This window comes from Molothrus ater, chromosome 7 (assembly GCF_012460135.2).
Source record: "Molothrus ater isolate BHLD 08-10-18 breed brown headed cowbird chromosome 7, BPBGC_Mater_1.1, whole genome shotgun sequence".
NCBI classification, from domain to species: domain Eukaryota; kingdom Metazoa; phylum Chordata; class Aves; order Passeriformes; family Icteridae; genus Molothrus; species Molothrus ater.
Genome location: NC_050484.2, coordinates 33,349,938 through 33,375,341, shown reverse-complemented (window position 1 = coordinate 33,375,341; position 25,404 = coordinate 33,349,938). Strand labels below are relative to the sequence as shown.

At 36.9% G+C, this 25,404-nt stretch overlaps 1 protein-coding gene across 1 annotated transcript in view; it reads left to right on the top strand.

The window, feature by feature from the left end:
* Positions 1 to 25,404, top strand: part of LRP1B (LDL receptor related protein 1B) — a 632,190-nt gene that overhangs the window by 389,245 nt on the left and 217,541 nt on the right. Inside the window, exons 8-12 of the mRNA XM_036387231.1 lie at positions 12,055 to 12,277; positions 15,100 to 15,271; positions 17,724 to 17,867; positions 19,712 to 19,948; positions 24,375 to 24,555. Of these exons, the coding sequence (XP_036243124.1) occupies positions 12,055 to 12,277; positions 15,100 to 15,271; positions 17,724 to 17,867; positions 19,712 to 19,948; positions 24,375 to 24,555 (957 nt within the window). The remainder of the gene's footprint in view (positions 1 to 12,054; positions 12,278 to 15,099; positions 15,272 to 17,723; positions 17,868 to 19,711; positions 19,949 to 24,374; positions 24,556 to 25,404) is intronic.

Sequence of the window (25,404 nt, the reverse complement as noted above, 5' to 3'; positions counted from 1 at the left end):
AGCCAGGGCTGCTAATACATCTCTACATTTCTGGTGTTGCAGGAGAGTAATCAGGAGGCAGATTTGTTTGCTGGCTTCAAAATTGCTCGTGAAATTCCTTCCACGAATAAGGAAATCCAGGGATGGGTTCATTGTGCACTGCAGAGGAATTGTGGGGTGAGGTGATCCTGTGTGTCCCATTCCTCAGAGCCATGGACAGCCCAGGGCACACAGAGTGGAGCAGGGCAGGAGGGGAAGGGCTAAACTGCCCTTATTTTTCTGTTCTGTTAATCATTTATGATTTGTGACTTTCTGGAGTTCTTTCCATGCTGAACATGCTATTTCTCTACACTTTTATCCCCAGAAAACAAGGAGGAGTCAAAATCTCATAGCAGAAAATTCCTGGTGGATATGAATAGATAGATAGATAACCCAATAATCCCCTGAAATAATATTTATTTTGCTGTTAAATATCTTGGTAAATTTTTTCCCATGGTTTTGCAGATTCTCTGGGAGGAGACAGGGAATTTATTTTATTTATTTTATCGCTATCTCTGTTTGTTTGATTTCAGCTAATCGCTTCATCATTTTTGTAAACAAAGCATATTTTTTTTTGCTACCACATTTTTCCAACTGCTTAAAAAAATTATCTAAGTGTGTTTGGAGTAGAAGTGGATGCTGTGCCTCTGGATCAGCTGACAACATCTTTAATCCTACAATTCCCACGTTGCTTCTTGCAGCCTCTTATTTAATTCATTACTTATGTTCACAGCTCTGTAACAAGCACAGTGAGTGTATTGCACATATGGCTTTTTCTAAAGCACTTTGTCATGCCAGCACAGGTTTTCACTGCTCTTCAAATGACACGAACTTCATGTGGGAAGTAGCAGCAGATAATTCAGTAAATAGGGATTATTAGAATGATCCGCTCTAATGAAAAGGGAAATTTCAAACCAATGACTGAAATAAATAAATAGATGCATATTTATCACTTTGAACACCAAAATACAGAACCTCCAGCAGTTTACTGTTACACTCCAGTCAGTATCTCCATATCATTACATACTACCACATACTGAAACTTTTTTGTCTTTGTATTTTTGGCACTCAGTAAATCTTTTAGGGAAACTCTGTGAAAATATTTCCTAACTGGAGCCAAAAGCAGGAACTCCTTTTTAACAATTATTTGTATAACTTTTCTCTGCCAAATTAGAAATTTATTAAGTAATGTGGCAGATCATCAGTGGGCTCTCAGCTGGGGAGCCTTTGGAAGTCAAAATGGAAATATTTGTGTTGTTTATGTATTTGTGTTACAAATCAGCACTCCTTAACTTTAAATCTGAATATATGCACAGCTTTCTAGCAGCTTCATATTAGTTCTAGTAATTAGGCACTAATTACTAGTGGTATCATAAATAATTCTGCCTTCCCACTAGGCCTTGCTGCTGTAAATTAAAGGTTAACAGATCAAGAATAGATTAACAAAAGCAAAAGCACAAGAGCCTTCTCCGTGGTGGAATAAAACCAATTTTGTTGACACTTAACTGAAATTCAGTTCTGTTTTGTAGTGCCTTAAGAAAAAATATCATGAAGATTTAAAGAGTTTGTGATCTCAGAAGGAATAAAACAATGCAAATACAATACTTCCAACCTAATTTCAAATATTACAGTTCTGTAAAAATCCTTCCTTGCTTTTTCTTTTTACTAACTTGATAATTTGTTGCCTATGATCTTTGTTTTAGACAAGACTTTGGTTTGGGGTTTGGGTTTTTTTTATAATTTTAATTTGGAAGTAGAATTTTGATGAGGAAATTACTCGTTTACTCAGTAGTTCATGAGGAAGCAAAACTGCCTATTTTTACTTACTGTCAAATGCCAGGATAAGACATGAAATTAGGCAATTCACTTGTTGCTGATGTTAAATAACGCTCCAGGTAGGAATTTGTAGTGGGAAGATTTGCAGCTCTGAGTCCTGCACAGAGATGTGTCACCACTGAGCCTGGTGTGGACCAGCAGCATCCAAACCAAACTCTGCAGCAGAAAATATTTGAAATTCATAAATATATTTCAATATTGAAATATTTCAAATCTTGAAAAATATTTGAAACATCAGAAATTCAGATGTAAGTTCTAATATTCACTTCAAAACTTATTATTTTGCAAAAAAAAAAACAAAAAAAAAACCAACCCACAAACATTAGATAACAGAGATTCCTAAACAGGAGCATCGAAGTGCTGGATGAGAATCTTGGTTTTATTTCATTTTGTGCAGTTATGGTTTGGCTAGATTTATTTTTTTTTTCCTTGGTGAGCCCTGAGTATATCTAATTGCTGTTCACCACTGGAATCATCAATTGAATCTGAATAATTCAGTTTGTAATAATCCTGCAAAGTTTACTGCATCACCCCAAAGGAAAGCCAGGACACAGATCAGTTCTGTCCATTGCTGCCAAGCACGGGCTGTCTATTTTCTGCTGTCTATTTTCTGCTGTCTATTTTCTGTTCCACACTGTGATAAATAACCATTGGCACAGTTTAAACCAGCTCAAGGATTTATTGTGTTAGTGAGGTTTGCTTGTGCAGATCAAATATGAAGTGGTTTTGCTCCTCTTTGGCATAAGGTAAGGTCATTAACTTGCATAAGCTTAATTTGAAGTCATTTTTTGTACCAATTAGATTTTATATATTTATTTGAAATATAAATTTCAGGTGTTATTTTTGTCAGAATAATCTATTTTTACAGCCTCACCTGTTTCTTCATCCGAGATCATCTTGAGCTTTGATGTCATTGATTATATTTAATGACTTAAATCTATCCCAAGAGCTTTGAGAGCAGGGGCACTGAGGGATGTACCAGCACTGTTGCTTCCCACAGCATGCAGAAAAAAGCAGAAAACAAACAAACAAAAAGAAAAAGCCAAAATTAAAACCAACACAAAAAAAAAAAACAACAAACCAAAAACCAAAAAAAAACAAAAACAAAATTAAAACCAACCAAAAAAAAAAACCATAAAACACCCAACTAAACAAAAAAAAACCCCAAAAAAACAAACAAAACAACAACAAGAACAACAAACAAAAATACAAGAAAAAAAAAAAAGCCCCAAACACCCCTTAGATGAGAAAGAAAGAATAATCCAGCAGCAGCTCCCACAGGAAAGCTGCCAGCTTCCAGCTGTGCAGTGCTGGGATTTTCAGAGTTTGAAGTATCATTGCATTTAATAGCAACTGATACACCTTTCCTTGTTGCTGGAAAGAAAAAAACAAAATCCCCCTCCCTTCTGTTGACTGCTAACTCATCATAACTTAAAATCATCACTTTTCAGGGCCTGAAGCCTTTGGGATCTAAAGTCTCAGTGTAATCCTGGCCTTTCTGCCTGGGAAGGAGCCCTGAGATTCCTAAAGCTTGCATACTGTGGATTTTTGATTAATTTAATGTAATCCTACATAATGATGATTATTGTAGCATTTTCTGCATAAGATGGATGAGACAGGTTCTAAAATGCCAGCTATTACTGACATTTAATCTGGTATAGGTCATCAAATACCAAGGTGGAAGAACTGTTTTAATTTATTTTTTCTCATCAATAATACATTTTAAAGAAATTAATATTGCAAAAATGTTTCCTTTTTCCATGGCTTGTCACTAAGTGGAAAAAAGTTGGTTGACAGAAATCACATAGTTGAAGATGAAGCATCCTGTGTTGTGATTGATGCTGGTGGTGTGGAAAACAGGATTTTAAATCCCTGACAAAGTGAGTGGGCCCATTTTCCACATTTCATAGTGCCAAATGCTCCATGCAACCATCATTTCTCAGGCTGGGTTGAAAAGGCCATGTCTCAAATGCTGGGAAGAAAACAGCCCTGGAGAAGTGAGGCAGTGTTTGGGAAGTGATGGCCTCCTGTGTCTAGACAGTCATTTTTAAACAAGGACTTGCTGCTGGTGCTGTCCTGATTTGCTCTGAGCCTGAGCTTAGCTCTAGGACAAAAGTTAAACCCTCCAAACTCCTCACTGCTTTAGCCTGCAGCTCCTCAGGCTGCAAGTCAGACACAATTTCAGGGATCTTCTTTATTTCTACCTTTATTGCCCTACAATCACTGAACAATTAATGAAAACTTTCCCCCCTTCCTCCCCCTTCCCTCCCAAAAAAATCCTATTTTCAAAGTAAGTTTTAATATTGTCGCTTTTCAACTAAGGGAAAAGGTTATTTATTAAGTGGAAGGAGCAATAGAGTCTGACTGCACATAATAACTTGTGAAAATTAAATACCTTCAGGAAAAGTGCTGCATTTATTTCTTCTGTGAAAGAGCTTTGGTACAATAGTGAGGAAATCTCTGAAAATCAGTGTATGAATATGTGTATTCTGCTCTGTACATAAAAGAGTGCATGTAAAGAGTATAAAAGGTCACATGGCACCATTTTGATGCTCCAGAAATCATTCAAAGCACAATAATCAAAAATTGCACATTAAAATACCTATCTAGAGTTGAGTTTGAAGGGTAACAAATATATCAGAGCCTGAGTTGCCAATGAAGAAAGAGAATTTTAATGTTCTGTGGCAAAATTATTTCTGTGCATCTTGTACATCTGGTAAAGGAGTGGAAATGAACCATCTTACCTTCAAAAATAAATACTCAGGATAATCCAAGGACTATTCATCATCATGTTCCAGATTTCAGTGTCTCTAACATCAATGTATGGTTTGAAAGTAAACACATATTGTATAACTATAAAAAATCTGCTAAATATTTTCTTTATTTTAGGGGGGGTTTATATCTACTTTTTAAAAATATGATTTAAAAAATACTTTATGGTATTATTTAGAGATCACATTAAAAGTCTACTTAAATGTTGATATAAAGCCATGTAACATGGCACTTTGTTTATACAATGATTTTTTTCAGTGGATCAGCACATTGATTTGGTACAGCTGGTTTGTGATAAAATAGGAATAATCAATGTTTCTTCATTTCTGTTCTAATTGATGAGCTTGTAGTTGCACATGGGGAAACACATTTAGCCTGAAAGGGCTCTTAATTCCAAATTTCTGCATCTGATTTAAGTCTGAATCCTTACATTTTCAGATAAAGGGCAGTAATCTGACAAATAAATACTGATGTTCAGGGCCCTTAATGAATCCAGGAATAAATCTGCAATGTGTCTTCCATTTCAAACTGACAGTTATTAAAACTTTGCATGTATTTATGGAAAAAATGTGGCTGAAAATTAATATTTGATTTACTTACTAAAATTTCATATTGGGAATAAATTTGGAAAATTCAGAGAAGATGCTTTTTTATACAGAAAATTTCGTTGTGCATAAAATTGCTCAAGGTAATTAGATTATTTTAATGAAAAGATATTGAATTGTATGTAGACAGAAAGCAGGTTTAAGCAAGTATAAATTTGATATATTCTAAGGGATGCACTTTTTCAAGAATACATCCCATTGCTCTAGTCTTGATAAGGAAAAAAAAAAAAACCAGAAAATTCTAGTGATGAGAGTACAAGACAAACTTTCTCTGCAATTTCATCCACAGGCAAAGCCTTGGAACTGAACTCCCATTTCTCAGTATGTTTGATTTATTGCTGTTATATTCCAAATGTGCTTTTTTTGAGCATGTACAGCCACAACTACTCATAAATGGAGCAATAAATAGAACATGGTAGGATTGATATGGGTTTATAACATACTTAATATAAAATATGTAATATGTGTATGTGTGTATATATATATATAATATGTAAGATAAAATATTTCATATTTTACATATTCCTCTGCATAGGAAGAAGTAGAGCTTGTGTGAGAAAATTGCAACTGTGACAAAACATCATTAGACAGAAACTCAGCTGTACATCTTTCTATCCTGCATCATCCCTGCAGGACCCAGAGATGGTAGATGAGTGCACAGGGCAGGCATCTGCACTCTCACCCTGCAGAAAAAGCACATTTGGGTGGAAAAAGGAGGGGCAAACACTTTTAAGGATTATTATAATTATGAACTTTAAATATGTGTATTTGGTTGACATCCCTAAGACAAATAATGTAAAGGCTTTTATACCCTCTGTAGTGGAAGGGATCAGACTTGAAGAATAACATGCAGGATTGCTAAAACAAATGTGGAGTACAGTCATAACAATATGATAAACAACCATACTTGATTGGCAAATTGTGTTCACTTTATAGCACCTGAAAATTCACATTTCTGTGTCTGTAAGGAAATGGGAGCTGGGGGGGACCTGTTAATGGCAAACCAATTTAGCTTTCTAACAGGCATATTTTTATAAATGCATGACAAACAGTTTAAATAGAAACAAGTATGACAACTTGCATCTTCTTTAGCAGTGAACCAGACTGGCTTTGTTTTTAATCCATTCCCAAATTCTCAGCTACTTTCCCCATTTGCTGCTCAGGCCTCCACCCCTGTCGCTTCAAATAAGAAAACCTTTGTTTGAATTGGCAATTTCCCTGCAAAGAGAAGTGTGTTTCATGACTAATGTCCCCCCTGGGGGCTGAGTTTTGCTGATTTTTGCCTGTTGCTGTGCAGCAAGCAGTGAGTGGAGCTGGGCTCTGTGTGCTGAGAATGAGTTGTCTGACTGGGTTTTACTTTTATCTGCAGCTCGACCCTGTGCTGCTTCCTGCCTGGCACTAAATCTGCAGCTCTCTAGGAGAAGAAACCATTATTATTTCACTCACTGCTAGATTTCCAAAATGCCAGGAACATTTGGAACATATGTCCTCCTTTAAGCGGCAGAAATCACAGAGGAACTTTAATAGAATTTCACTCCCATGCAGCACAAAAACATCCACTCCATTTTTCCTTCCAATAGCAGTTACAAAAAAAAAAAAAAAAAAAAAAAAAAAAAGGCACTTTGCTGGAGAGCCAAAGAGTTTCTAAACGCCCAAAATAGTGTGGGAAATTATCCTCCAGGTGATGGATGCTGCCTTGTGCTGGAAAGAAGCAGAGGAAGGAGAAACCCAAATACTCAAATCCAGTGGTATTTCAGTTCCTCCTCTGGGGAAAATTTTCCCTTTGCTCCAAACCTGAGAATTGCTTTCAATGTGTGTATGTGTGTTCTAGCAAACATTGCTCTTCAAGTTCCTCAAATCTGTCTGGGACACTGAGGGCCCAATGGATCATTTATTACCAAAAATGGGCCAAATCTGAGGGTGACCAATTTCTTTAGATGTGGATGAAAAAGAAAACTGCTGAACCCAGAAACCAGCCTAAAAATAATCAGAGTTAAAGGTGCTCCTGAACTGCGCTATAAAGCTTATTATTAATTAAATGTGATGTCAACTAAATCAAATCCCATTAATTTTTTGAAATGCAGTAGAAATCAGAGCCAGGACTGTGTGGCAGTCCCCTTCTGAGAATGCAGTCAGTGGATCACCTCATAGCACAGGCTGCAGGAGAGCCCCAGGGGTGTTTTCACAGAGTCCTTTTAATGAGCTGGTTTCATCACCTCCTCTGAAGCAGGTTCCTTGTTCACCACAGTCCCCACAATTTCAGTTATCTTATTAATAAATAAGATAACTGAAATTGTGGGGATAATTAATATTTATATAATATATAAATACTATTTATATATTTTATAAATTATATATTATATATAAATATTATATAAATATATAATATTTATATATTATATATTATATAAATTTATATTATATTATATATAATATATAAATATTATTATTATATATAATTAATAAATCTTAAATCTGGATGGTGCCACTCAATGCCAATGCTGTTCTCATTATGGTTCAAACCAATTAAATTGCACAGCATTTCTCTTAATTCCAATTCAAACTTTTTTTCCCCGCGTCATAATCTTGCTCCTAAATTGGTAAAAAGCCTCTAACTTTTTGTGACTTGCTCATTTTGCTAAGATCAACTGAATATCTTTAGTTGCCTTCTGTCTTGAAAGTTACCCTCTCAGTGTAATTTCTGAAAATTAAACCCTGTCCTTTCTACTCATAAGTCCTGCTGAGATGTGCAAGGAATTATTTTACTTTATTCTAGATAGGTCTTCTCCATAGAAAGATGATTTCTTTTGCCTAAGAAAGCATCATTTTTTTTCTATATATGCTTTACTAATTTGCTTCCTATAATATTTCATTGGTTTTTTGTCAAGAAGATCCAGAATTTGTATTTTTGCCCCCCAAACTCTGATTGTTCTGTGCAGTGTTTGGCACCTTAGATGCATTAGAAATGAGCAGTTTTCAGTTATGCAAGTGCCCAAATGTAGCTTTACAGGGAAAACCATTCTTTCTCAGCTAGTTAAATAGGTGGATTATGAAGGAGGTGACTGAAAGCTTGGAAAACAAAAGGAAGTGATGAGAGAGAATGTTCTGGGCAAAACCAGTGGTGATAAGGGATTTGGCATCTGAGCTAAGGCAGTAACTATCCTACAGATGACTCTGTAAGGAGAGAACAACAGATCTTTTGAGGCCCTCCTTACATATTTTTGGGGCTTGATAATGAAGGAAAGATGAATGTGAGAGCAGGGACTGGGAAGTTCACTGGCACTTTTGTCTCATGGCAGCATTCCTTCCCTCTGGAACTGGTTCTGTTTGGTAACATTTATTGCTCTTTTTAGTCAGTGGGTTTGTCAGGGAGGATTATTTGAAAAGGCTGGAGAGTTGTCATTGCTCAGATGTGCACAGAATAGTCCCTGTGTATTTATTCCTAGCTGGAACCAAACTCTCTGGAAAATCTCCAGCCATCACTTTTTAAGACTAAGTTGTTAGACTGAGGAGCGTGCACGTAATAGAGGGAAGGATGAGTTTATATCAGCAGTGTAACAGAGCAGTGAAAACAGCAAATGTCATCCAGGGGTGGCTCAGACTCCAGCTGGTGCTGGGAGTTGCTGGGCTGCTGTGCAGACCCCAGTGAACTCAGCTCTGGAACAGCAAACCCAGTGCTGGCCATGCCTGTTCAATCAGTGACCTGAAATTGGAATAACTGCACAGGAGGGCAGCAGAAAGGGCCTGTCTTATGAGAGGAGGAGATCTGCCTTGCCTTGCTTATCTCTGGCTGCTAGGCAGAGGGAAGGAAAGAATTTGATTTCCATCTTGAAATAGCTCTGGAGAGGAGGGCAGGTGAAAATCGCTGTTTAAGCCAAATAAGCTGCTGCAGAAATCAGTCTGTGTAACTCAGCCTGGAAGATATCAACATTAGTTGTTAGATGTAGATTCCTAACTGCTGGGACCACAGTGAAACCATTCTGGAAGAGTCAAAACAACTGAATACTTTTGAGTTTAATCCTTGACTTCATCAAGTCCTGCAAAGCACCAGGACTTGATGAAGAAGATTCCCCTTTTCGTTGTTGTTTAAATAGAGGCAGAATTCAGAATTTCCACACCTGAAGTCTATAGCTTTCAAAAGATAACCTGCCCAAAGTGCCAACATGTTTGCTGTTGTAGCAGCCTCAATTAGCAGTCAATTAGCCTCATTGGCAGTCTCAGGAAATGAAGGCTGCAGTGGACTGAGCTCTCTGATAGCCCCAGTGCCCTGAGCTGGGCTCTGCAGGGACATGCACACTCAGTTTTCCTCCCAAAATTGCTTTGTGAATGGATAAAAGATTTCATTGCCCTCTGCTGAAAATGGAGAGGCAAACCCAGCACCATTTGTGAGCACAAAAATTAGCCTAGAGCTGAAATAAATATTGTACAGTGCATCCTTTAGAGCTCCCAAGGCAAAGGCACTGCAGTGTAATTGTGGGCCGACTTCCTGTGTTAGAAATGCACTTCTGCTTTAAACCTCACTCTAAAAATCTGCATTACTCATTTAATACAGAACTGCATTTAAAGATTACACACTAAAGCATTTAATTTTCTTAATTTAATTTTCAGAGCACTTTGATCGTGCAACAGCACTTAGGGAACTACTTTCTTGTTCTGTCTTTTACCTCTTCCTTTATTATAAAGTTTCATTTTTGTCAGCCTCAAGGAGAAGAATAATGATTTTGAGAGTAAGAAGAGTGTAATTTACACATGAAGTCATGATGACTTGCACAAATGATGTTAATATAAGACAGATATTGAGGAAAAAAAGAAATTGACTCCCTATTCCACAAAGCTGGACCAACTTCTTAAATTCTTATATATTCTTAATTCTTAGATGTTCCTTACTGGATCTATTTGCTATTGACATACAAACATTTAATTTCTTGTCTGATCTGAAAAGATAGTCTTGTTGTAAAAGCTAATATATTTTTGTTTCTTTTTAACTTTTATTTTAATCTTTAGAAATGTTAAATTATTAATTAAACCAAACACTATGCAGAAGAGCCAGTGTGAAGTCAAACTTCAGGTGTTTATAATTGCTGTGTGTCTGATGTGTATTTACATAAATGTGTGTTTATATATTTATTTATACATGAGTGTCTGATCCCAGCAAACCCAGTTGGTTCTATGATTCCAACATGAGCTTTATTTGAATTGTTGAATCTTGAGGTAAAAAGTTCCGTTAAATAACATAAACCAAATCCCCAGAGTACAGATTGTAGTCTGGAGTACATATAACATTTTAACAACTTATTTTAAATATATATAGGTGTTGGCCTTGTTATTTCTGATGATCTGAATACATACATAACTAAGTGTAGATACTGCTACATACCCTTTTTTTTTTCCCTGTATTCAGTCCAAATTACTTTTGCTTTTCAGGCATGATTTTTACTTTGCAAATATTCTGTACTATGGACATTTTGATTTATGTAGACCTGGATGTTAACTTTGTGTTTTAAAATATATTCTCAGCATACAGCTGGGATAAAGAATGACAATGAAGGACAGGACAGGAATTTGGAATTATTTTGATAAATAAAAATCCCCGTCAGGAATGGAGCTATCCCTCAGGAATGTTATAGGTAAAGTTTATTCTGCCTTATGGCCTGGTGATGGACTACATGACCTTTCAAAGTCTCCTCCAGCCCTATTTTATGATTCTGAGATCAATTCATTTTGGCATTTGACAGCTCCTGCACATAGATTATTCTAATGCCTTTATTTTTTTTTAAATTGTTGTGTAGGTTTTTTTTCTATTTTTTTTGTAATTTTTGCACTTGAAACACTTTACCTCTACAATGTATTCTTATTTATTTGAAGACTAAAAATAAAGGATATGGGTTTCATTCTACGGGTTCAGCAAATAGCCTAAAACTGGTTTTTTATGAGAAGTTACAAGGCTATAAATTACTGCCACATAAAGATATCTGAAGTTTTATATGCTGTTGATCCAAAGTTATTCCCATTAGTGGTAATAACTAGGAGATAACTCACTTCATTTGGATAATGAAATCCTTGTTCTCAAAGTGGTTTGAGTAACATTCAGCCTGGAATCAGATTATTCTTTACAGCATGTTAAAGTCATGGCAAGGTGGTCTTCAGGCTGCAAGTGTAATTTGTTCTCACAAATAGGTAATCCTGTTAAAATATTGTCGGGTTAATCAGAATTGATTTGCTAAACCCAGTGAATGCTAATCAGGCATTGGGTTGGGGAGATCTTTAGCAGCAGTTTTAAGTCTTTGATAGTTTCCCATTATTCCTGGATGGAATGACTCACTGGATTTGTGGAAGCGTTTTGAAGCCTGAGCACCTTTCCAAGGCTGGAGACAAATGTACCACAGACTAAAGCAGCTCCTTCAGAAATAGATGTTAAAACACCTGGCAGTGGGGATCCCTGTATTTGCTATAGCTTATGTGCAATAACTGTTCTCCAGACAACCTGAGTGCTTTGTGCTTTTGTCACTGTTATCTGTAACTATCCTACCATTTTGTACAAATAATGGCTAAAAATTGATTTAAGATGGTAATTTTAGAGTGTTACATGGTGCATCTGTTTTGTAAGGAAATGTATTTAGAACTTCTGTGCTTTACATTTGAAAGATAATTCTGTGTAATTGTTAATTTGTAAGAAGATATGGTGAATTTTTAAAAATAATTATGGGGTATATGGGAAATTGAAATGACAAAGAATGAAAACTTCCTTTTTCCAGAGCCAGCAGGAGCTTTGCACTCTGCTCACACCCTTTAAAACTCACAACATCTTATTTTCTTTCAACAGCAAGCTTTTCTTTACAGACTACGGGAATGCTGCCAAGGTGGAGAGATGTGACATGGATGGAATGAACAGGACGTGGATAGTAGACTCAAAAATTGAACAGCCAACTGCTCTGGCACTAGACCTCATCAATAAATATGTGTACTGGCTTGACATATATCTGGAGAGTCTGGAAGTTGTTGACTATCAGGGGAGAAGGAGGCAAACAATAACTAAAGGCAGACAAGTAGGTATTTGCAAATCAGTAAAAAAGTAATGATATCTATGCATGAATGCACATAATGCTAGCAGCTACAGGAATTTCATAATTTTTTACCTTTTCAATTCAGATGTGTTAGAATTTAAAAGATCCAGCTACACGCTTTAGTTTATCTGCAATTTAGCAATTTTGCAACTTATGAATATTTCCATTCAGTGCCTCATTAACAATGCACCCTGTAAGTCACCATTGTTAAAGACTTCAGGAGGGAAAATCTGGGGTGGAAAGGTGCAGGGAGATAAATCATTAATGACAAGATGTCCTTACCCACTCAGGAAGGAGAGACTAACAGGCACAATAATGTGAAATAGAATAGAAAAAGCTATTCACCCATTCAGACTAATCTGGATGCCCTTAAATCTTATTTTTGTTGGTGGCAATGATGCTTTTCACAGCTGATCCTGATGTTCAGAGTCATAAATACAAACTCTGGGACTGTGAGTCTTGGAGCAGGAGCATTTCAGTCCATTAGCCTGGAGAGTGGAAGAGTTCTCTGGCACTTGTGAGTTTTATGTAAATCCAGGGAAAATCAGCAAAGACCAAACTATTCTGGTCACTTCTGGACTGCCAGGTGTGGGGACCAAGTTTGCATATATTTCTGCCTGAGGTTAAACAGGGAATGTAAAAATGTGCAAAAAGAAGAAACATTTTATCAGTTCTTCTGTCATTTGTTGCTTCCAAGCAATCAGTGTTGAGCAAGATGCAACTGGTTAGACTGTTAAACTAAAAATAGACAGAAAATGTGCCAAAAAGCAGTCTAAGTGGTGGTTTGGCAAACCCCTTCCTATTTTTGCCAATCTATCCCCAGTCTTTAACCAGTTCTGGAACAAGAGGTCTTGAAAACTTTTGGGTTTTTTGTTGTTTTTGTTTTTTTAAGTATAATTTTGGATTAGATATTTTAAAAGCTAAAATGATTTTCAGAAGTCATTAAAAATACTTTTACAGGCTTCTAACAGAGCTGTACTTGTGTCATAGGAGAGATGCTTGTTCTTCCTCTTCCTGCTGACATTTAGATGCAGAAGAGGATACTTTATCAAGTTCAGAGGGATTCTTCTCAAAACTAGCTAAAAACATGAAATCTCTGGTTCTTGATATGGATGAAGGGTATTAAGAAGTTCAACTCTCTCTCCCTGTTGTCACAAGTGGCACTGATTGTCTTTCCAAATGAAGAATTGGTAATTTCAGTATGTTTCGTGCTGCATATGCCCTTATCTAGAATGACTGTTTCTCCAAATCACTCCTCACTAGTCCAAGGAAACAGCAGACCACAAAACTGTTCCCAAGAATTTTTAGGGACTAAAGTTTATTGTGTAAGTACAAACATGTCAAAGATGTGGTTTCCAAACAAAACTGGATTCTGTGTTTGACAGCCTTCCTGGCTTTCAAAGGACAAACCAGTAATGTTTTTACTCATGCAGAGGGTTGCTGGAAAGCTTCATGAGCTTTAAAAAACCCAACAAATTAAAAAATAAATACAAATAATTAGATCATTGTAAAAAGCATTGCAAAATGAGCCACATAGCTTTAATAGTTTTAATAAAGAAACTCTCATGGGAGTTAAATTATAAAGATTTACACTGAGTGCAAATGGAAATAGGGAAGAAAGGATTGTAATTCAGGGGAGAATTCCACACTTTGGTACAGATGTGGATTTATTTTCAAGGCTGTTTTCTTTTCCATCTTACTATAATTACATTGAATTTCTATTGGGTCTTAATCAAATGCTTCCAATGATATCAATTATTATTCCTTTTTCTGGGTGAAGACAGAATACAATGGTAAGACTTGGCCAACTGTGCTATAATTTCCAGAATGACTGAAATACTTGATGCACAACAGGGGTTTTTTTGTTTGGGTTGGGTTTTGGTGATGTGTGTCTGAATTTGGGAGTGAAAGAGATAAGGAAATACTTTGTGGTGAGCAATTGAATGGTTAAAGTAATAAGATATTCTGCCTGTAAATATCTGAACATCTCCCAAAAACATTTTCTTTAATTTGTTCAGCTTTTGGAATTGCCAGTGAGATACTTTACATTTTCTAAATCTATAAATCAAGCACTGCCTCTAAATTATTGACCACTTTGTGTTTGAGTTGTGATTGTCTAACTACCAGCTATTAGGTAATTTTTAATCAATGTAACCAGACACATCAGAGATTATCACAATTTTAGAATTCACTTTTTTTGATAAACAAGCACTACCGAGTGGCCACCACCATATTCAGAGACACCAACACAAAAGGAACACAGCAGAGCTGACAGAATTTGTTTATTTCTTATAAAATATTTTCTCAAGAAAATATTCAGCAGGTATATCTTGCACCATTTGCCCTGATTTGATCATAAAATAATTTCAAAATGGATCAATTACACCTATGAACTGTGTTTTAAATTTCCAAGTTTGGTATATTTCTTAGTTAATAATAGTTAATTTATCTTAGTTACTGTTAGTTAATGATCATTAGTTAGTACAAATGTAGCTGTTGCACTTCAAGAATGTAGAAGATTTTATTTAAAAGCAGAGAAACTGGGTAATTTGTAAAGGAATTTAGATTGTTAAATAATTTGAATTTTCTACCTTTCTTGTACAAAGCTTTTCTAATTATAAATTTCAGACTACAAAAATGTGAACTATACTTTTAGTGTCATTTGTGTTTAATATTTACAAATACTCAGAAAGCCTTGTGTGCAGTTTATCACATACAATCCACAGCAGTGTTTGACATTTACAATCCACAGATATGCCTAAAATATCGAGCTAAAATAATGATACCCTTTGTTTCTTTTCCAGATTAGGCATCTTTGTGGTTTGGCAGTGTTTGAGAACTATTTGTATACAGTTAATTCAGACAACCTCAGCATTTTACGAATCCACAGGTACAATGGTACTGATGTTCAGGCTCTTGCCAGGCTGGACAATGCCAAAGAGATCCGTGTGTTCCAGAAGAGAACTCAAGCAGCAGGTAAGATCAAATTTCCTCTCTCCAGAAAGCACAAAACCAGATTAGTAAGTGCTAGTGCAGTCAAAAAGGTCCTACCAGAAAAAAAAGTATCTGAAGATGGAATTAAAATTTGTCCTTGTGCCACAACTTTGTGTTCCTTGAGTTTTGTGTGGTTGTTCCACTTTTCCCAAGCTCCAACTCAACCCTTTCCGGAGAATTCAGTTTGGAGAACTGCCCAAGAGCCCTGCTCTGCACATTGTGGCACTCAGCACTCTGAGAATTTAACACCCTCAGGGTTGTTGGATGTCCAGTGTCGTCCACATGCTTTGGGTCTCAGACCTCAGAGATTCCTGATATCTCTGGGTCTGCTTTTCAGACAGACCCACGCCTCAGGTGGGCTCCCATCTTTGGGGCTGCCAAAAAGGCACAGAGGTGTGGACAGCTGAGCTGCCAGCACAGACCTGGTGAGAGAGGGAAATTCTGACAGGGTGTCCTTGCTTTGTGTGAATATCAGCTTTGCCATCTGTGAAAGAAATCTTCATTTCCATCTAGAATGAAAGAACTCTTTTTTATCTCTGAATTTTTTGGTTAAACAGCAATTTCTGAGGTCTGTAGTCCTGTGTGACTGTAATCTGTTCACATCCTTTCTGTATGCAGAACATCAGTGGGAGATCTGGGAACTTTGTGCAAGGATAGCAAGATCCAAAATGTTTACCGTGACGCTTTATGGGAATGTTTTTGGCGTTACTGATAACAATAAATCGTTGCCATGACTGCTTAGACAGAAAAGCCAACACATCAATTCTCAATGTCAATGTTTCTAAACAGAATGACTGCTTCTGAAGAAGTTTGTGAAGTGGGAGCAAACTCTAAATTGATGTAGAGTGGGTGAACTAATTTTCACCCTGGAGCTGAGGACATTGATTTGCAGATGTCAATGTCTGAAGGAGGCTGCAAAGACTCTTTCTTTGCTATAATCATCCCTCTCGTACTCCTGAGGGAGTCAGGGAGGTTGAGTAGAGGAGAGACATGAGCACAGTGTAATCTTTTATTACATCCTGTGATTACTCCACTACTCCTTTTGTTTTGAATGGACATGTTTGTTGCTTGTCAAGATTCTCTGTAACAGCTGTCTCAGCGTGGTGAAGTTTCTGTATTACCTTTAACCTTATCTACCCTAAACCACTTGATTGCTTTATTTTAAAAGAAACAAACCTGAAAAGCTTGAGGTAAAGTAGGAAGAACAGAACATTTTTTTCAACTAGAATACTCTTTTCTGGTTTAAGCCAGCTTATAAAATGTAAGCTAGCCTGGCAGTTTTTGTTTCCTCAGCATATTGCCTTAAACAGTTAAGAAAAAAAATTAAAAAATTAGGCTGCTAATACGGAACCATGCATTTGGAAATATGAAATCAAGGATAAGGAATTCTTTGACTTCTTCAGCTGGATTTATATCCCAACTGTACAAATCTGCACCCCATCCCAGGAAGTGTTCAAGGTCAGGTTGAATGGGGCTTGGAACATCCTGGTTTAGTGGAAGGTGTCCCTGCCAATGGCAGGGGTTTGGAATAAAATGGGCTCTAAGGCCCCTTCCAACCCAAACCATTCTGTGATTCTATAACTATGGAAGAATTCTATGATGTTTGTTCTGTTCTTTAGTTTCAGCATATGTATCTGCCCAGAATGGTGCTGTCTAATGGAGTAGAAGGAATGCCAGACTGTGTGGGCATGGGATGCACTCTGTCCTCAGAAAATCCCAACCAACCCCACGAACCAAAGCAGCAAATGGAAAAGGGGAGAAGTGTCAGCTCCCCAGGGAAGCACTGCCCAGCAAATGCAGTGCAGGAGCTCATTCACAAAGGGGTGATTGCACACAGCCATGGGCACGATAGCCCTGGGCATTATTGGCCTGGTTTGGATACGATCTTTAAAAAACACCTTCCTTAGCAGTTATATGTTGTATTTCCAGGGATCCCCAACGCAGGCAGGAATGGTGAATCTGACTCCATGTTCTCAGAAGGCTAACTTATTACTTTATTATACTATATTATATTAAAGAATACTAAACTATACTATACTAAAGAATACACAAAGGATACTTACTCAATGCTAAAAAGGTAATAATGACTTTTAGCACTGATTGGCCAAAGAGTGGAAACAACTCACACCAGAATCCAATGAAACAATCACCTGTGGGTAAACAATCTCCAAATACATTCCACATGAGCACAACACAGGAGAAGCAAATGAGATAAGAATTGTTTTCCTTTTCTCTGAAGCTTCTCAGCTTCCCAGGAGAAAAATCCTGGGGGAAGGGATTTTTCAGAGAATGTGAATGCCACAGTTATATTCTGGGGAAAGATTTCTTGTGACACAAACCCCCTTTCCCTGTGTTTTCCCTCTGTCTTACCTCTCCCCATGCTGATGTAATTGCCTTGCCTTCAATGATGTGAGCTGTTTTCCCCTCGCCGTAGTCAGAAGCCACGCGTGTGAGTTGGATCCATCTGGGATGCCGGGGGGATGCTCCCACATCTGCCTGCTCAGCAGCAGCCACAAAGCAAGGACCTGTCGCTGCAGGACTGGCTTCATCCTGGGGAGTGATGGCAGGTCATGCAAAAGTATGTCCTTGAGGTCACAGGCTGCCAGCCAGGAATAGTCCAGGGGATGGTTCTGGGTGTTCTCTAGCAAATCACATGGGCTGCTTTGGGGTAGAGTTTGTTTCAAGTTAAATGTGTGAGACAGTATTTTTTGGTGAAATTCAAATATTTATTAATTCTTATCTATATTGTAGTCTCACAGACTGTGAATTTTACAATACTTTAACAAACTAAAAATAGAGTTTTATTTTTTTATAAAGTTTTTTTAAAGATAAAATATCTAATTAAAAAATAATACTTAAATTATTTTTACTTTAAACCTAATAATAATTACTTATAACCTATAATATAGACCTATAGTAATGTAAATAATATTTTTATTTAATTCCAATTATTAATGATAACTGTTATTATAATTTAATTACAATTTATTAATTATAATACTACTTAAACTCATAACAAAGGTAAAGAAAAACCTAAATTCTATCTTAATTTATATATATTACTATATTCTAAAACATTAAACTCTAAGTTTTCCATTATATAATATTACACACTTTTAACGTGTACCTGATGTTTTGTTCACCTGCTCCTTTAATTCCCTTAAAGTTGTTTGATTTGGCTCAGTTCACAAGAGTGACAGGTTAAACCTGGAATGCTCAAAGAACAATAACATTATCACAAGCTTTGCATCAATCAGCCTCACTCTTTATTTATTTGCCAGGGCTTTTCACAGCACACAGGTACTGCTACAATTTCCACCCATACAATCAACGTGGAGCACAAAAGCAGAACATTCATGTGAACAAGTCAAGCTTTTTCTCAGAATACCCTGTGAAAACAAACGTGATTTGTGCAGCTGTGGTTATACTTGAGGTTACATGTGCACAATCTGTTGGTCACCTACAGCCAACAGGAGTTTTGGGGAATGCCTGGTTTTTGCCTGGTTTTGATTTAGTTCAGATAAAAGACATGCAGTTAGATACTCTGATGGATTTATTTGGTAGATGGATTTATTTGACCTCATTCAAACCTGATGCAGTTTTCACTGACAGTTCCATCAAAAAACCCTGAGAGCCTGCAGGAAAAATATAGAGAGAATTTTAAGAGGTATATTGATATCATGAATGCTCTCAGGATAAGTATCTTTAAGGAAAGAAAATCACTTTGCTAAGCTCCAGTTGTTTGTAATAAGCTTAATTATTTAAATTGTAAAAATCTTAGAAATATGAACTTTTGATATGCATGTTTTCTACCTCAGCTGGAAAGAACAGAGTATGTTGGTTTGTTTTATTCTTTTCAATCTTAATGAAATTTTATCTTTTTTTTTGTTTGATTCTGAGAAACTTTGGGTGGAAAAAAAATGTTTTGTATATGCTGGCCTTCATGGTGTTGTTAGATTTTAAGAATACTTCAGTCGCGGTCTACATTACCTTGATAGATCCTAATGAATTGTAAAATTAAATGTCTACAGTAGTTTACATAATTGTAAAATTATATGTCCACTTCACAGCAGATGCAAAGTTATTCTGTGATTCACAACTGCTTTTTCAGTGTGAACTTGTACACAAAAAAAAAAGAATTAGATGTATGCAGCTCACTGAATTAACTTGTATTTTGAATAAGGTAATGGAATTAGCTATTTTTTCCTTGGGTTTGGTTTTTTTTTTCCATTTTTGGGGGTTTTGTTTGTTTGTTTGTTTTTTTAATCTAGATACCTTCAGAATATATTTAGTTTAATTTTCGGTATCGAATAAGGCTCCTGCTCCCCACTAATTATGCCAGTTAATTAAACAGGGACATTATGCACTGTGAAGAAGATTAGGCAGCATCAGTTGTTTATGTTTGTAATCTTTCTTTTGCAGGACCAAAGAATGAATTGTTTCTTTTTTATGGGAAGGGACGGCCAGGAATAATCCGGGGAATGGACCTGAATACCAAAATGTCAGATGAGTACATGATCCCCATCGAGAACCTGGTCAATCCTCGCGCTCTGGACTTCCACGCTGAAACCAATTACATTTACTTTGCTGATACCACCAGTTTCCTGATAGGACGACAGAAAATTGATGGCACAGAGAGAGAAACAATCCTCAAAGATGGTGGGTGATGCTCAGTGGTGGTGACATTCAGAGGTGCTCACTACCAAGAAGTGGAACTGATATTTGCAGATAATTTAAAGGGTTTTTTGGGTCCCCTGTGGAAAACAGACACAAATTTGACCTTGAACAGAATTGGAGATACTTTTTTACAGCCTCCTGTTTTTTCTTTTTTTTTCCTGAGGGCAGAAATGTAAAGTCTGGTTAAGTGACTCTGTTGTGAATTCTTAACTGTGTCCATTTAAGCTCACCACTGGTGAGTAATTCCAATTTCTCCACTCTGTCCTTCCACTAGCTGGATATTTGTTGAGCCATCCCAAATCCTTGCAGACTTTTTAAGACTTCTTCACTCCAGCCTGCATCACACTGTGGATTCTGGAGCTTATTCAAGTAGTTTGGCAGAATGAGACCGTCTGTAGTGCTTGAAAACTCATTAGGAAAAAAGCATTGTCTTTCCTGATGCATTTTCCATTGTGAGTGTGGAAGCAACAGTTAGACCTAAACATTTATTAGAACCTTAATTAAGATGCTTGTAACATTTATTATAGCAATAAGAGAAAATGCCAGCAAGTCTTTAGTTTCCACATCTCCCACTACACTGAATCTCCTTGTTTTAGAATCATATCTCATCACACCAAATGTTGTTGTAGTGAAAAAATCTTCCAGTTTGTCAATTTATATTTTGCTTTCCTTTATGGACCCTTCTCTGAAATATTGCTTCAGCAGGAGGTAGCAACTGCCTCAGCTGCAATTCATTCTACAGTAATTATTTTCTGGTCCTCAATCTAAGAAGAAGCATAAATATTCATCTTAGCCTTCAGAGAGCTTAGTATATTTACTTGTGAATGGAAGCTCAGGACAGTGAAAGTAACTAAAATACCATTGTTTCAGCAGAGGGATGTTCACTCCCTGTCATTCATAAGGCATGTTTTAATGCACACTTCTGAGGAGCCATCTCCTCTGTGCAGTGATATGATGCTCTTTTAGTGTAAGGTCTCTCCTCAGAGTCTGCACAAAGATCCCTTCAGCAGCAGTTGCAAGGAATAGTGACAGGCTCTTTACCCTGCTCTGGTGAATGGTTAATAAAGGGCATTTGTCTCAGAAAATAACAAATACTCAGCTGTCAGTCTGGTAATTCTTCATTTCACTGCCAGCACGGGAATGGATAATGTACATCTCACATCTTCCATTGCTGACTTTCCTTTCCTAACTGTGCATTTCATTTGACAGGGAAGTAGTTCAAATGTGGAGTAGAGGAAGGAGCAGGAAATATGTAAATCAAAGCATTATAGAGGAGCAGCAAGGAGCATCCTGGCTGAGAGGTGTCAGACAGATTGGAGTCAGACAGTCAGGGTCAAACAGGTTGGGATTGGCCTAGTGAAACATGAATAAACTTTGTATGCCAAACCAGAAAATTGGTATTATTCCTGTAAATAATGATTAAGTGCAGTGTCTACTCTTTATAAGTACAAGATAGCAAAAATATTAATGCAGTACTGAAAGAGATGTGGATTATCTATGGTTTATTTTTGGTGATTCTATTTGCAAAGACCAAAAATATGTCACTGTCAGTCTCCCCTTTCCCAGGAGCTTACATTGTTAGTTCTAACTTGGTGTAGTTTCATAACTTTTAAGTATTTTTAAAGAACATTTGTTAATGTATTTTTCATGATTTAAAAAATTAATATGGCCTCCAGCCCTAACACCTCAGCTTTTATTCTTGTCAACTCTCACGGACTCAGCAGGGACAGATTAAATCATTCCTTGGTGGAAGGCTACTACAGAAAATCAGGTGTGTCAGGAGGTGGTGTAATATTTGCTTTGAACAGCATGCTGCTAAGAACTTCTAGCTGTGGTAGGTGCCACTTCTCAGATTAGAAGTTGCCTTTTTTTGGTGGCTATCAGGTTTTTTTTGAGAATATATACACTTGTTCAGACAGCATTGCAGCTCAGATAATTACAGTTTACCTACATGAGAGCCTGATCCTACAGCTGTTGACTGGGAATTGAGATCACTGAGCACCTCACACTGCTGGAGTTTGATTTCCCATATAGTTTCAGCTGTGATTTCTGTTTCTTCACTTTGGGAAGCAAACTGCTGGGTAGTGTTGATAACAATTTGACAGCCCGCAGCACAGCCTGGCTTAGAGCTGGTGGCACAGCTGCAGCAGTACTGTACTTCCACCAGCAACAAGAATTATAATTAACCTTTCAAACTTGCATGTAAAATCAGTCTTTTACATTAAAAATAGGGAAAAAAAACCCAACCAGACAATTTAATGTCTGTGTTTTTAAATACCACTGACATTTTTAAATGGATCTAAATACTGTTCAGTTAACATAAACACAAGCTCAGGGTTTTTTATTTGTTTTTTGTACCCCTAATGTTTTCTTTTTTGGGGGGTTGCTATGACACTAAAATTCTTGTAACATTTACTTGTAAATATTATTCAAGATTTGTTGACCTGTTGCTTAAACAAGGCCACAGTTAGTCTGTAACACTCTTTGGAAGCTGTTTAGATTGTTGGTTTATAGAAGAATTATTCCCCATCAGGTTTTATGTCAATCTAGCATTTGTGGCACTATTTATTACACATGGTATTGGTGAGCTTGGCCATTCTGTACCAAATCACATATTGTGCCCATTCTCTGTTTCATACTGAAAAGCAGTGTGGCAAACTGCTGCCTCTAGGACTGTTTTTAAAAACCTCCCATCTACATTTGGAGTGCTCATATTAGTGTTGGTAGGAAAATTCTGGTGGAAATTCCAGAGTTACAAATGTTAACTTTTCAATTAGCAAGTGGAGAATGATCACTTTTTATTACCTCATCCCTTTTATGCTGAAAGGGCTTTACTGCAGAAGGACTGAATTCCTGTAGTCAAATCAAGACAGGAATGGCAGAATGACCATTGTTTTCTTCCTGTTTACTACTTGATGTGAAACCCATGTGAAGAGTCATTAATGTATTTAAAGCTTTTAGTGAAATAAAAGTGAATTTTCAATTATAACTCCACCAAACCAATGCAATTTATCTCTATAGGGTCGTGCTGTAGAATTCTCCTAAAAAAACCCCAAACTTTCTGATATATTTAGTATCTAGTTACCATGAAGGGGTTTTTTTTTGACTTAAATTATACATTGTTTAGAGTCACATTTGCCCCAAAATTCCTGCAGAACCAAGGTAGCTCAAAGGCAGTATTACATGAAGCTGAATAGATGTGGAGCAAAAGTCTTGTCAGTTTTAGGAGGTATTCAGCATTCTAATCTAACAGTTTTGCTGCTGATACCAATACAGCCCATATTTGGTCTGGTTTGACTCCCAAAGAAGCAAAGCAATCAGCAAATATTTTCCTGAAAAATATGATCTTATTAATATAAAAATCTGATCTTATTAGTATAAAAACTGTGTTCAGCTCAAATTGCCCATATCAGAGAGGATAAAAATAAAATGGGTTTTGAACAAATAGCTCCTTGTCCTCAAGCTTGATTATGCTCATGTCAGTGGTTTCTTGAGCAAAACCTGAGCAAAATCTGCTGAGGCCCCTCAGAGCCCAGTAGGACATTTCTTGCACAGCTCAAGTTTCTCTCTGTGTTGCCTGTTCTGTTCAGCAGCTTTTTGGTTTTGGTGTTTTTTGGTTTTTTTGGTTTTTTTTTTTCTCTAGGCCTTGGGCTCTAGATCCTTGGCTTGGTTAAATTCTCTCTTCTTTTCCTTTCCATTCTTAGCACTTTTCTCAACCTCCTTGACCACTCCAAGACCAAAGGCCACTCTCCTCTTTCAGGAACTTTCAATGTCCTCTGACATTTTCTTTTCAAAAGAATGTAGCAAAGGCACTGAGAGATGAAAAACAAAACTGGCAGTGTCCATCAGCCTGGGGAAGCTGGCTGAGCTGCTGCACTGCTCTCAGACACAGTTGTTCTGTGCTTTGGGTGATTCCCGTCAGACCAGGTGGTTGCTGGGTTAGAAATTTCATCATCTTCTTGTTTCATGTCCCAGAGAGCTCATTCTGACACTTTGCTTCCCTCTAGCTTCTTAAACCACAAGGAAAAATAATTTCCCAAAAGTGATGTTCAGATGTATCAGAGATATCGATAAAAATGTTAAAACACGTTTTGCAAGACTCCTGAGCTCATACCACATTTTTTTTTTTTCCCCAAATAGCTTTCTCATATTTTGTCTCACACAGGACATATTGTCATCTCTACACCTGTGACTGATTTACAAAATTTAGGTTTAGTTTCTTAGGTGAACAAGGTTTGGTTGGTACCAAATATCTGTAATTTGCTTTGGGCCTTCAGTAGGTAAGGGAAAAAAAGCAATTTTAAAAACATGACATAGATATCACATAACAAATAGTGAACATAAATACATATAGAACATAAATAGAACATATAGAACATAAATAATACTGTTCTCTCTGTCTCAACAGATCTTGATAATGTGGAAGGCATAGCAGTGGACTGGATTGGAAATAATCTGTATTGGACCAATGATGGCCACAGGAAAACCATTGCTGTTGCCAGACTGGAAAAAGCTGCTCAGAGCAGGAAAACCTTGTTGGAGGGAGACATGTCCCACCCCAGAGGAATTGTTGTCGATCCTGTCAATGGGTATGAAGCAAATTGATTTTTCTGTAACGGTTGTCTTTGTGGCATAAATACAGGATTCAATTGGCTCAGGATGAGGTTTGTAGAGTCGTGTAGTGATCTGTAATCCTTCAGGAGTCTGTAATGTATCTGTAGTTCCTGCCCAGTATTCTTGCCCTGAAGCCTTCAGAAGAATTTGTATGCCCGTCACTGTTGCATGTCTGTCCTGTTAATCTGAATGTGACTCACCTTTTTCTCAAATAAATTGAAGGAGTAATTCCTATATGAATTTTTAATATCAAGTGAATTTTAAGATGCTCCCCTGTGTTTCTCTCTCTGTAATCTCAATTTCTGGAGCCAGTTATGACCATATCCTTGCACACATTGGCTTACAAAACCAAGACAGGTACTCTTCATTACTTATAAGCTTAAATCAATTTTGGTAGGCTGCATAATAAAGAAAACCACATTATATTACTGTGGTATAATGGTCATTTACTTAAACAATCACTGAAGAATGATGTAGGTGGGTAGCTTCAATGTGGCTGGATTGATTGCTATTTTCCTATTATAGAAAATATTTACCCTCTCAAGTTTTCCCTTTTGAGCCTGTCCTTTGAGGAGTGGAAGTGGCTGTGGAAAGGCTACAATTCATTAAGGTCAGACAGTGAGGGTATAAAATGAGACCATGAGCTATAACCACACCTGCAATTACTTTGTTAAATTTTCCAGCTCAGTAAATGCATGGCACAGGAAGCAGGGTATGAAGATGTATTGCCTGAAAAGGGCCATTATATAAAACACTTCTCTAATAAAATAGCATGTCCTTCATGATTAGACTTCTCATGGAAGCTCTTCCTGAGGGATAGCATT